Raw genomic sequence first — 14,030 nt, forward strand, 5'->3', positions numbered from 1 at the left:
CTACTTACTTAATTATTGTGGAGAAACTCAGTTACTTTTTGGGACAAGTAACTATAACTAATTATTTTTACAAAGTACAGTAACGTGCCCAACACTGGCAGTTGGATTCTTACTGATTGTATGGGGTGGACAGGTGTCTTTATGCAGCTAACGACCTCCAACAGGTGCATCTAATTTAGAATAATAAATGGTGTGGAGGTGGACATTTTGAAGGCAGACTAACAGGATTATGAAGGTAAGAATTCTAGCTGATAGACAGGTGTTCAAATACTTATTTGCAGCTGATACTTAAAAATCATATATTGTGATTTCTGGATTTTTTTAGATTATGTCTCTGACAGTAGACATGCACCGATGATGATAATTTCAGACCCCTCCAATATTTCTAAGAGGGAGAAATTCAAATACTTAATTTCCTCACCGTGTATGTAAGACATCTGTTTGCAAGCTATCTGCCTGAGCATATAGTGCTGCTATTAGCTAGTACTTAATGTTGGTTTGCAAAGGCTCAGGAGTACCTTTGTATAACAGAAGCATTTAATGTCAAGAAACACAACTTAGCTAGCAACGAAAATCTGTTATTATCTCAAAAATTGGTGTAAAAGAAGTAAGTTGTGAGTAAACCTTTCACCAACATTGGTGTTGGATCTCATGATTCTACTTGCGCCATAAGTAGTTTCTCTGTCTTTGGACCGTTTGTCCCTTTATTGATCGGACTGCTGACAACCCCAGGGTCCAGTCAGCTTCTAAAACCGTAGATAAAAGTCCTCCACCTGTTTTACACGCTCTGGGTTTCTTCATGTGACTCTCAAACTTCAAGCTGAACACCGCCGCCAGTTGTGGTTACTGTGATTTCCTCCAGTCAGGGAAAATAAAAAGACGATTGTATGTTTTTTATAACCATGTGGTAAAAATGTGACTTGCTGGGGGTGGGGGGCCCAACACTTTGTATCTTTAGGCGCTATAAAGAAAATTAGGACGTGAGCGTTTATGTTATCTACAGGTCAGTGGGTCCTAAGGGGAGGAGGGAAAGCAAACCCCCAAACAATGCATGCTGCTCTTTTTATGCAAATACGCAATAAATTCCTATTCAATGTATAATTTATTGATGAACGGTATGGAAAACATTTTAAATTTCCACCTGTCTGCTTTTCCACCCACCCATCCATCCAGTTGATAGTTTATTTTTTATTCCATATGGTTTGCCATCATTTTAGTGGCCAATTAATTATGAATCTTTGCATTTATACTTGTCTAAAGGGCTTAAGGTGATTTAGAATCACAGAAGTCTAGAAATAAATAACATAAAAACACATCTTGTTGGAAATCTCAATTTTCCAAAAAGACCATGTGTTTTTATGTTATTTATTTCTTCTGTACATATTTCTACATATCCTATTTCTTTCCCCTGACCGTGTGGATCTGAACATATAATCCTGAAAATCCTTTTCTCTGTGTGAAACTGTGTGTTGGACGCAGGGTCCTGGCCTCCTTCTTTCCAGGTGTGTGTTTTTTGGCCTGAGGAGAGATGGAGCAGATGGTCCCTGTTTACGTGGCGTCCAAGTGAAAGGGTGTGTTTGGCTTTAATGTCTCGCTGCTCACAGATCACCTTGGTTGGAAAAAATAAAAAAAATCTGTGGGTTTTGAATGTTAAAGAGCTGAATTTTTCCACTGATTATTTATCACGTTTAAAAGTATCCTTGTTTAGCTCTGCTGTATCTACCATAAGATACTTCCCAAGGGGAGAATCAGGGTACGGATCACCAGTTTGTGTGTCGGACGGCTCCCATGTTCACTGATCGTTTTCTTCAAGGATACATCAAGGGCTTGATTGTTTACTCACTTCAGACAAAAAGAACAGTTGCTCTACTGTTGATCTGAACACATTTCAAACCTCAAGCCTGCACAAATCGGATGCTTTGGGAAACCTGGGAAATTAGAGCATTGACATGATCTTTTGTTTGGAATTTCCTGTCAGAAAGTATTATCAGAAAACCCATCAACCAAGGCAGAAGACTTTGTACTAAAGGGCAAAAGAGTGTTAATCTAATCGCCCTGCTGCAGAAAAGACTTGTCTAATTTTTCTCAAAGATAGGGAAATAAGGGGGATTGTAACTTATTTAATCAGTTGCTTCTTAGATTATTAGTTTATCCAACAAACGCAGGTGTTTTAAGCATTCGTATGAAATTTAATGGGTTTTTTTTTGCATCAGCTCCAGAATTTTTTTAATGACTAAACGAAATATAAAGATCTATTTTTATTTTATATATATTTTACTTCCTTTTTTTTATGTACAACACTTGCCATATATATATATATATATATATATATATATATATATATATATATATATATATACATATATACACAACAGTGTTAAGATTGTGTAATGAATTGTTAAATTCAATTAAAAACATCTACTTAAGCTGCAGACACATTGTTTTAACATTTAAATTCTGTCACTTCTTGAAAAATGTAATCACTGATCCGTATTTATTCACTGGATTGCTGATAGGCCATTGGTAGTACATGGTGCTGTTAAGTCACCAGCTGTCATATTGGTACTCCCTAGACCGGTCGGAACGTAAGCTTAAGGTCTGTGACAGCATCGAACAACGATGATGTTTCAGGGGGGCATAAGGCTTTTAAAATAAAGATAAATTCATCACTTTGACACACACTTGCTGTTTCATAGCATCAGTAGATTACTGTCATTCAAGTTAAAAATTATACACATTACATTGCTTAGTCAGTATGAAGTCTATGAAGTCTATAAATTATGTAATATATCATATTATAAAAAACCATCACACCAAAAATATTAATAATATATATAATAATATTAATATTAAGAATATCACAACCACACACTACCGATGTGGCTAATGTGCTAAATTGATGATGTACATGTAATATACATTTACTGATTACATTGTTATGGTAATTCCATTACATTAGAGGTATTTTTATGGTGCGACATCGTAAAACTGGGGAGTACCAAGATGGTGGCAGGTGAATTCAGTTTTTATATATGTAAGTCGCAGTGTCCTGTTGTCTAAGAAGAAGGGCTACTTTAATCGTGACGTCACCATCTTGTTTTATTCTTTCCCATGTTAAGGGATCAATCGTCATTTCAGTACTCCTGGAGGACCTGCATGTTTTCAGATAATTGTTGGAGCTAAAAGTAGGACAAGATGTTAGTTTCACCTTCGGTTTAAAGCATCTGTCATGCCAAGCTGAGCAAGGTTTAGTATCAAGTAATATTACTGCCTGGTTATTACTGTAATATCTGAGTTTTAGTTGTATTCATTTTGCTGCAGTGGCTCACATGCGTAGCTAAAATCGATCTTGGAGGCAGCTTGGCTTATAATACTGGATTTTTCCATGTTTGGCTCAAAAGGTGATCAGGTCGTGTATACTACAGTATCAAATGAGTAGTAAGTGAAGCCAAAGTTTATCCTCCTAAGCATCATAATGATAGACAGACTGGGTTATCATTATACTGTATAACAGGATTTCCTTTATATTATTTTCAAGTTTGACCAGCCCTTTTTGGAACCACACAGAAGCCCAATTCTGGTTGGATATTTACCGTTAATTTGGTTTGTTAGTCCTGCTGGATAAGATTTGGCCTGAGAACAGATTTCATCTTTCTCACCCAAATTATCAGTTGAAATAAGAAGAAAATTGTTTTGGTTTCAGGAACCATTTGCAAACCACCCACCAAACAATGAGGATATCTATAACGGGATTTAAGGGTGTCCGAATCTTTTCCCCCCTGGTATTTATATTAAGCATTGACTTTTAGAGCCTCCATGTCCAGTTCTATTCTATCGAATACAAAATTGTGAAATTTGTGTTAGATCAGCCGTTTTGATCAATCAAAACTGGCTGTATGATAGTATGTTAATCTATTTATGTTGCAGCTTTCCACTTTTCATACATTGTCTTGTCTAGAATAAATGTTTAACCTTTTTCATTTTGCTCAGAGAAGAGATGCTGTTGAGTTTTACTTAAATGTGGACTCAGAACAAAGAGACCAAGAAAGAGCCACCTTCTCGGAAATCAAAACAGTGACTAAAATTGAAGCTTTCCAAAACTGCAAAGATGGTCAGATGTGCATGGTGAGCATAGTGGTGGCTGCATCATGCTGTGCGGACGTTGTGTTGTTTGTGTTACCTTAATCATTGAAATGAGTTCACATCACAGATTGATAGCTGTTGTTGGACATGATGAACTTTTCTAACAGGATTATAAACCCAAACACACAATAGATGAATAGTCATTGATTATCAGTCATAAATGTTTATGCTAACACTGCAGAGTATAGCAGCTGCTGGACAGTATCTTTAATCATGTGGTCAGAATGGTTGGACAGCAGGCGTCCTCAGCAGTTTCGCAGTGCTAAGGTTAGTCAGATTGATTTATTTGAAGAGCTCAGCTAGATTAGATTTCATTCATGTTTACTGATTCATTCTTGTGGTGAGGAGGGGTAGAATTTGCAGGAAATGTGCATGCTCAGAGATTAAACCCAGACCTGGGAGGATTTTTTTTGTGCGTTTTATCCACTAAACTCTCCTAACCAAGGCTCTTTGTGTCTCTCTTTCTTTTCAGTTGATCCCATCATCCCAGGCTTTGTGGATCGACTCGCTGTCTTTATCTAAAGAGATCAGCCTGTTGATTGCTACTTCACAACAAAGCTTATGGATTACAGAGGGTGTTGGAAAGGCATTGATCACAGCTCTGTAGACACTGAGAACTGAGCTTCAGTTACTGCCTTCTGTTTTTACCTTTCAGTTTGAGTGGGACTTGTGTCGGCCTCTACCTTTCCAACCTTGCATATAGAAACCAGCTGTCCCTCTGTCACCATGTACGGTAGCTCCAGGTCCGTCTCCAAGCTGGACGTTGTGGGATCCAACGGTAGCAGCTCTGGGAGTCCTGGCCGCTCGCCACGCCTCCCTCGTTCCCCTCGTTTGGGACACCGGCGGGACAACAGCAACAGCTCCAGCGGAGGACTCACAGGCACGGGGAAAACTCTGTCCATGGAGAATATTCAGTCTCTGAACGCTGCCTACGCCACCGGGGGACCCATGTACTTCACCGACACAGCTGAAGATCCGGTCGGAAGCATGGGCAGCGGGCTGAATCCTGGCACACCTAAAAGCACCATGACTCTGGGCAGAGCGGGGGCCAGGCTGCCCTATGGGGTGAGGGCAGCGGTGATGGGGAGCAGCCCGAACATAAACACAGGTGGAGGAGCAGGGAGCAGTGGGGCCATCATGCCCAGTGACGCCATAGCTTTCGGGGGGGAGCTGCAAAACCAGCCTCAACAGGCAGCTACTGTTCCTCACTCTATGAGACAGGTAGGGCACTGCCGAGATTTCACAGTTTAAACCTTCAATCAGATTTATTCCATAAAATAATGCATAGAATACATGGAATAGAAGAAAATTTAGACCTGGATTTCAATTTTTTGAAATCATAGAGAAGCAGTCAGCTGCTCTATGAAGGAACTTCAAGGTTTGTGAAGGAATATCACTGAGCAACGAGCATCAGGAGCACAGAAGGAAAGTTGAAAAGGGGTTTAAAGTGGATTAAGATCCCTTGGTTCAAAAACCTCAGATCTGTGTGGACAGTGAAAGTAATATTCAATGAAATAGCCAAGAGGAACATGCTATTCCTTAAAAGTGTTGTGGATAATTTCCTAAAAAACCCGCCCTCTCAACTTAAAAGAAAAAATATGCGTGCAAGAGCATGCACAAGCCCCTTGGTCCTAGTGCACGCCCTATTTAAAATGTGCTGCTCTCATAGCTCATGCAAGCTTACTGTGTCCACATACAGTGGGGACTATATAGTGGACTCTATAGCAAACTCAGTTAACTGACCGTTCAGACTGATGATCTCTACTTTTTGCTACCTTGGTCACGTAACACCTCCTCCTCCGCGTGGTGCCTGCGCCATCTTTGTTATTAGTCGCTGCTGTCAAGTATCCACAACCTATGGCGACAGCGGGTCACTGTGACAGCAAATCCCATAGTACTTTGTGCAAAGCATTCTGGGATATATCTGCCTCTTCTGAGGGTTTCTTTTCTTCTCATACACTTCGTAGACACGTTTTCTCTTACGACCGTCGGCCATTTTCAATGAATGGCGGTGAGAAAGGTGAGCTTCAATGACTGTCTGAAACCGTAGCTCACCCCAGATGTATGCGTGAAAGTACGCGTGTGAAAATTAAGATAGCTAACGGGACGAGAACATATGACGGCCTTACGTAAACATATCACCAGAATGATTGACAATTAGGAGGACCACTTATTTAGAAGATCCACCTGTAAATAAAAGATTGTCTTCTATACCTTTAAGGATCGCAGAGTAAAGATAGTAAAAAGGTTCTCTGCTCAGATGAGGAAAAAAAATTAAAGCTTTTCATCAGGAAACACTTTGGAGGCCAACATGTTGGTGGGAGCATCATGGTGTGGGTTCAGTTGGTGGATAGATGAAGCCTGTAGTGGGCAGTACTGGATTAAAACCACGATTATATTGATTATATATACCCATAGAGCTACAACTTAACTCTGTGTATCGAGTCATAGTCCTTTGAGAATGTCCTAGTCAAAGTCTGGACCTAAATTCAGTTAGGAGAGTGAGACAAGACAATTATTGGTAAGTTTTAGTGTTTGAATGTGAGAAGCTGGTTTAAGAAACACTCTATTAGATCTTTAGTTTAATTGCAGAAAAGGTTTGCTCTCCAAAGTTGTTTCCGACTTTGAATTTTGAAAACCAATTATTTTTCTGTGCTCATGTGCTAAAAAAAACAAAAAACTGAATAAAAAATAAATGAATGCATACATATCTGCTGTGTTTGTTAAATAAATCCCTGTAAACTGGGCTTGTTTGCTCACCCAGACAGAAACCAGAATATTCTTGAAGCTAAACACTTTTTAAAGATTTAAATTCAAACGTCATCTAAAAACAAAAAGAAAATCCCTTAATGTCCCACAATGGGGAAGTTCGTTCTCTGCGTTATGGAAAGTGGGCTGCCACTGTGCGGCGCCCGGGGAGCAATCAGGGGTTAAAGTTTTGCTAAGGGACCCAGAGTTGAGGCTGTGGGAATCGACTGGATATTTGAGCACAAGAGCACAGCTCTAACCCACTAGGCCGACTCTCCCCTATCTGAGCAGATAAAGACGGTTTCTATGACCCTTATTTAGACTGTTTCTTTTGCAACAGAAGCCTCCTCAGTCAGCTCATAAAAAATAAAAGAAGGAATCCTTTGTGGTTGCGCAACTTGGTATTTAGTCATGCAGATAAATTTTGCACTTTCCCTGCTTGAATCCAGGATGTGGGATGTTTGAACTGATTTTAGGTCTGACTTTAATAGGTGTTATTGTCTCATTAAACCACCTTTAAGCTGAGTAAAACAAGAACAGTGTGGGCATTCATACAGCATATGTAAGGTCTGCCCTCGCACTACCTCTGCACCATGACTCATAACCTGAAAGCTCATCCTCTCCAGAAGTAGCTCTCCTCCTTTATTAGCATGTGATCACATGCAAGACAAAACAAAAATACAGCTTTTGATTAACCACCATTCCATTAACTTGTGTCATTCATTAAAGTTTGAACCTGGCAGGATTTTAACAGAGCCAGAATAGACTTTGTTTGTTCATGAAAAATAAATCCAAGATATTTTTAAGTCTTTAATAAGATGTTCCTGTCAGGGTGGATAAAGAATTCAACATTTTCTCATAAATACTGAAATATGCTGTGCAGTAAACCCTTTAATTCTTTCTCTACTGATCAAAAATGTTTGCTGAGTCATGACTTGCCAAGGTTTCAGCTGCTTTATCTCCATAAATGGACTTTAACGTTACAAACAGAACAGAAAACATCTGCAACCGGCGTCTGTTGAAAGTTTCCTTGTAATAGATTAGGATTAAGTATTTTTTTTAATATTTTTTTGTACTTTATTTTTGATAAGATTTTCCAGAATACAACATCAACACAAAAAATAGGCAATATAACCAATAAAAAAAGTAATTAACATATATATATATATATATATATATATAGAGAGAGAGAGAGAGAGAGAGAGAAAAAAAGGAAGATAAATAAATAAAAATCGCAACGAGCACAGTGAAAAGCAATCAAAATAGAGAGGTCACCAAGGGAGGGGTACGAAAATACAACACGGAAGAAATTTTAATCATGAACTGTTTTTAGGTGTATAGGTTACAGAGTATGTAGAGAGCCATGCAGAGCCAAACAGGTTAGACTTCCTGTGCAGAATTAAGGATTAAGTATTCTAAACAAAAATCCCTTCAATTGGATTTTTACATCCTATACAGATCAACCTTTGAAGCATCTTTTGATTCACTTTCAGCTTCCTCTCCTATTTTAGAGTTTTCATTATTATAGCGAATCTGAACCATGTAAACCTAGAGTTATTAATCTAAGGTTATTATTATTTTAATCATTTGCATAACTTAGTTTAAACTATAGTTTATAGTATTAGTCAGAGGAAAATTAAATAAAAGCAACCCCCCAAAAATGATGTCATTCAGCCCAGCAGAGGCCTGGTAACAACTTGCTCATTAAATCCAGGTGTGTTGTGGAAGAGATGCATTTAAATGGGAGGGATGGCAGCTCTCGAGGACTGGACTTAGATACTACTGTATTAGATGTTGTAGCAGAGCAATGAAATTTGTTTAATTTAAAAAAAAAAAATCTTTTGTGTTTTTCCAGGTCAGAGACGGGGCAATGTCCGACCTGCAAACGCAGTTGAGAGAAGTTCTTAGAGAAAACGAACTGCTGCGCAGAGAAGTAAGCCTGCATTTCTATTTTTATTATTTTTAATGTTCACTTTACGTTCACCTTCTGTTGGAAAATTCTATTGTCTTATCTGATAACAACTGAGATTATTATTGACATCTTTTGTTGGAAATGAGCGCCCAGATTAATTTAATGGATGTTTTTTGTTGTTTTTATGCAGCTGGAGGCCAAAGAGTCCAAATTGAGCTCCTCTATGAACTCCATAAAGACATTCTGGAGTCCAGAGCTGAAGAAAGAGAGAGCGGTGAGAAAAGATGAAGCAACAAAGATGGCTGTGTGGAAGGAACAGTACAGGGTGGTGCAGGAGGAGACACAGGTAGGAATATAAACCTGTTTGTGTGACTGTTTTCTGTCTTTATAGAAAAATAAAGGAAAAGCCACATTCCTTAATAACATACAGACATTTGCATTATATTAAACAGAGAACATAGAACAACAGGAAGCCTTTATTCAAGCCTTTATGAGTGAGTAGGACCATTTCAGATATAAGCCTAAACTACAAGATGGAGACGGTGGCAGAAATTAAGACTAATTTGAAGAGCTAAAAAACCATTAAATGGGATAGAAATTAATTATTTCCAACCTAACTGGAACCCATGCTCTCAGGTAATGTACAGGTAAAAATAAAGGCATGAGGTCTTGTTTTAGGGCTGCAACTAACGATTGTTTTGCAAATCGATTTATCTGTCGATTATTATTCTGATAGCAAAAGGCAAGGCAAGGCAAATTTATTTGTATAGCACAATTCAGTACAAAGACAATGCAAAGTGCTTTACATGATTAAAATATAGGAAAATAAAACAGAATCAAAGCAAGTAGGAAAAAACAAAAAATAAATAAATAGATAAATAAATAAAATAAAAAATGCAGAAACAAAAAATAACATTAAAAACATAAAAAAGTTGAAGTAATGATGTTTCAGTTGAACTGTTTAACTAGAACAGTCGAAGACCATCCTAAGCAAATGTGTGTTTACACAAGGTACAAAAGGTTCCTTGAAGAAGATTTTTTTACGAAATTAAACCAGATGAAACTAAAACTTTTCCACTTGAGGAGTTCTGGGTAGAGAATATTGATGAACGAAATATTTTGAATGCAAAATGTTTGTATAATTTGTACAATCTTGGTATAATTACTGCTCTAAGTGGGTTGCTTTGTCAGTTAAAGGCCTATTTTATAGTCTAAACTATATAAACCAGTTAAAGATGAATCTATTACTAAATTAGTTGACAATTATTTCAATAACCAGTTAATCACAATTAATCCGATTAATTGTTTCAGCCCTAGTTTTTTGTATCAGTGGTGTGATTAGACCTCATCAACATGTATTTATTAGAGATGTGTGGCTATTACACCTTATATTACACCTTTAATCAGTTATATTGTTCCAATCTCCTTGTAATTTCTTTTCACTGAAAGGGTTCAAGTTTTGACGATTTTGCTTTTTGCCTGCATTGTTGCTTAACAGCAGATTGGAGTTTGTAGAAAGTCAGTCATAGTGTACCTTTGGTGACGTTTTATCAAGACTCAGAAGACCAACAGAAAGTCGTTCAAATTGTGAAGTGAAATCTAAAAAGTGCAGCATGCATTTAGCCCACCTTAATGAACACTTTGCAGGTATTTACCAGGTTTCTACCAGCTCTAAATACACTAGAGATTGCCGCGGCTTCTCACCTGAATTCTACCTGGGCCATTCTAACACTTGAATATGCTCTATCTATCTAGACTTATACCAGCCTTCCCATTTCTTCTACAGAAAAAAATCCCCAGAGCATGATACTGCAGCTAACATTTTTCAGTGTACGGATTGTTTGCAAAGTGGTGTGCATTTTTCTTTATTTTAAAATTTTGCTGCACAAAGTTCAAGTTAAGTCACTTTCAGGTTTAATGAGGGGAACACAAAGATGAAGCTCTTTGCTTGAACAGGAAACGATAACAAGGCAACAATGACGATCCAGACAGGAGATGAATAATGAGGTAAACAGGGCTTGGAACGGAGAGTAAAACGCTGCCCTGAGAGCTCTGGTTAACAGATGTAATGTTGAAAGGAAGGATTTGAGGATGAGGATGTGCAGGAGAGATGGACAATCCAAACAGAAACGGTTCAAATTAAGATGACTGATAATAATACAAATCATAGTAATTATAAAAAAAGATTATAAATCAATAAACAGAGAAAAAAATCTGCCTTTAATTAGGACAGCTGACTTAGACTTATTTTTTATAACAATAAAAGTAGGGGTGCAACTAATGATTATTTTGCAAATCGATTAATCTGTTGATTATTTTTTTTCAATTAATCAATTAAAAGGTTTTACTAAATTAAACCATGTGAAACTAAATCTTTTCTACCTGAGGAGTTCTGGATAGAGAATACTGATAGACGAAAAAAAAAATTTTTTTAACCTTAAAGCCAAAATTTTAAAAAATTTTTTTTACAATTTCGGTATAATTCCTGCTCTAAGTGGGTCGCTCTGTCCACTATAGAGATGTTTTACAGTCTCTATACTCCAGTTTAATTAATCCATTACTAAATTAGTAGACGATTATTTCAATAATCGGATTAATCCGTTTAATTATTTCACCCCTAAATAAGAGTAAACAAATAGGTGCAGTAAATTCAATCATTTAGAAATACAAGTAAATCAAACTACAAGTGTTAAATTGATTTATAAATTGATAAATTGATTCATACAGTTCAGCCTGGTTTCTGAATACATCAGGGCTCATCTTCTTCAATGTTTCTCTATATGGCTAATAGCAATCAGAATTTCCTTTTTCTTTTCTTTCTTCTCCGAGTTTAAGAAAAAATAAAATGCTCTCCTTTAGGTTCAGAATGATGTGGGATTATTGCATTAATTTGTCAGGATTATCCCCCTACAAATGAAAGTTAGAGATAACAGATTGAAAATGATTTTAGCGTGATCCAGTGTCAGCCTGCCGCCACGGCTGCAGGCAGGGCTTATTTAAATGGACGGTGTTGGTGGATTTGTCTCACTGCTGTGAGTGAGGAGCCACAGATGAGGCAGCGCGGCCTGGTTTGGGGACTCCCAGCTGTCTGTTGGTGCTGCAGCCATCTGGATGAGACAGAGACTCTGCTTGTCTGGCAGCAGGCTGAAATATTATACAAGAGATGACATGCACACACGCTCGCTGCAGCCACAGCGCCTCGTTTCTCACATCATCACTGGGAATCCACTTCAGAAAGCTTTCTTTAGACCTTTCAACATATTGCTTTTTTAGTTGCTTAGTGGCATGTGTATCTAACAATCATGTTCATTTATTTCATGTATAGTACTAGTAGGAATGCATTTCCATTTGTATGATATGTAGATGTTTCTTGCAAATGCATTGAGTTAGAGTGAAGCCTTCAGTGAAGATGATCAGATGCACAAATCGTTAATGAATTAAGTCTCACATAGGAGCTGATAGTGCTGCCCTCAAATGCAGACTCTTTTCCCTCTGGATGTTTATTCTGTGCTTTAACAGAGAATAATCACACATGTTGCAACAATTAAGAAATATTCTCTCTGGAGAGTTTTCTATTTCTTGCTTTCACCTTTTTCTTCATTATTTCCACTTTCCAGGCTTGAACCTTCTCTTCGTTTAGCGCCGGCTCTCCTTACTCTGTCCTCCCCACTCAGTCGTTGCCGTCATCTTGGTGTTAGAAATAGGATTAAATCACCTTCCAGAAATTTTAATAAATATGAGTCCAGACACATAAAAGCCAACTTACTCCCCCGCTGAGGAGGACTCTTCTCTTCTCCACCCTCTGCCTTTTTTCCTCCCTCCACATTTCTCCACTTCCACCTCCTCCTTCATGTCTGACTCATTATCTTCTTCTCTTTTCCTCCAGCTTCTCTTTATCTTTTTCTTCTTTTATCAATTCTCTCTTTTGCCCTTTTTTGCATAAATTTAAAAAGCAGACTGGACATTTTTAATCTCACATTTACTTGGTCTCTATAATATCCTGTAAAATATTCACACTCAACTATGCTGATTAATTACGTCAAAGTTCCCTATTCATTTTTGGTACAAATGACTAAAAGCTGTAAAAGTAAATCCTAAGCTAAATATTTATTAAAAATCCAACTATTAATTTAAAGAAATGTATTAAACATATATTTTTTTCTGAAAATTAATGTCGTTGCAAATTAATACCTTTACTGGAAAGACTTTTTCCCAGCAGCACTTTGTCTTCTCCTATAACATTTCACCAGGTTGCAATGCCCTGCTCCTTAGCTTGCCCCACAGATTTATATAAGTTGACATTTTAGGGATTCCCGCAGAAGAAGGCCTGTGTTCGTCTTCATCTGTCCATAGTTGTTCATCATTGTTCATCTGGAAGATCCAGTATCCAGTGTCTGGTGTGTCTGGGCACAATGCCACTCTTACAAGTTTCCTAGGAGCTGTATAAGATGATCAGCCCACAGCCTGCCAGACTCTACACCATACAGTACTTAACATTAAACAGCAGGGCTTTTACAGCTGTGCTTTGTTTCAAGCTTGTCATGTTGGCGTGTTAGTGGCCTGAAAGATAGAACTGCTAGAATTTAGCAATGTCAAAATGTTTATGTATGTGATGGTAGGACAGATGCTGTCCCGGTATCCCTCCTGATTTCACTCTTTTTGGTTTTATTTATTTAAATATGAAAGCCATACCTCGGTGAAACAGTTAGCAAGTTGGCCAACCAGCTAGTTCTTATTGTTAGTTCCTTTGCCTGATATAAAAACAGAAAAAAGAACACATCCAGTGTTGGCATTAATCTTTATCATTCACAATAAGACCTCTTAGACCATAAAATACCTAGTTTGTTAAATATATTAGTAATTTATACTTCTCCATTACTTGTTGGCATCTTCATTGAGTGTCATAAGGTTTGGAGAAAAGAATAGGAAGTTATTGACGCCCTATATAGATATAATAGCTTATAATATAAATAATGATAATACAGTTAAGCTTCTTAATGGTCAGCTTTGATTGAAAATAAACAGAAAGACAAAGCATTACACGTGTATCTGTACATACACTGCAAGCATGTTTCTATATCCTCGTGGGGACTTTCTATTGACTTCCATTCATTGCTAACCTTTTTCTACAGCCTAACCGTGACCCTAATCCTAACCTTAAAGGAGAAGTTCGGTTTTTTACACTTTAAGCCCATTTTCTGTAGTGTCCAGGATGAAATCGAATGAT

The 14,030-nt window shown here is 37.6% G+C and overlaps 1 protein-coding gene across 1 annotated transcript in view; it reads left to right on the plus strand.

Annotated features, from left to right (window-relative positions):
* Positions 1-14,030, plus strand: part of LOC107095987 (ELKS/Rab6-interacting/CAST family member 1-like) — a 53,026-nt gene that overhangs the window by 10,941 nt on the left and 28,055 nt on the right. Inside the window, exons 2-4 of the mRNA XM_015392410.1 lie at positions 4,616-5,364; positions 8,747-8,824; positions 8,994-9,149. Coding sequence (XP_015247896.1) covers positions 4,870-5,364; positions 8,747-8,824; positions 8,994-9,149 — 729 coding nt within the window. The 5' untranslated portion in view covers positions 4,616-4,869. The remainder of the gene's footprint in view (positions 1-4,615; positions 5,365-8,746; positions 8,825-8,993; positions 9,150-14,030) is intronic.

The sequence above is a fragment of the Cyprinodon variegatus genome, unplaced genomic scaffold (genome assembly GCF_000732505.1).
Source record: "Cyprinodon variegatus isolate N-32 unplaced genomic scaffold, C_variegatus-1.0 Scaffold590, whole genome shotgun sequence".
In the NCBI taxonomy this organism is placed as follows: Eukaryota; Metazoa; Chordata; class Actinopteri; order Cyprinodontiformes; family Cyprinodontidae; genus Cyprinodon; species Cyprinodon variegatus.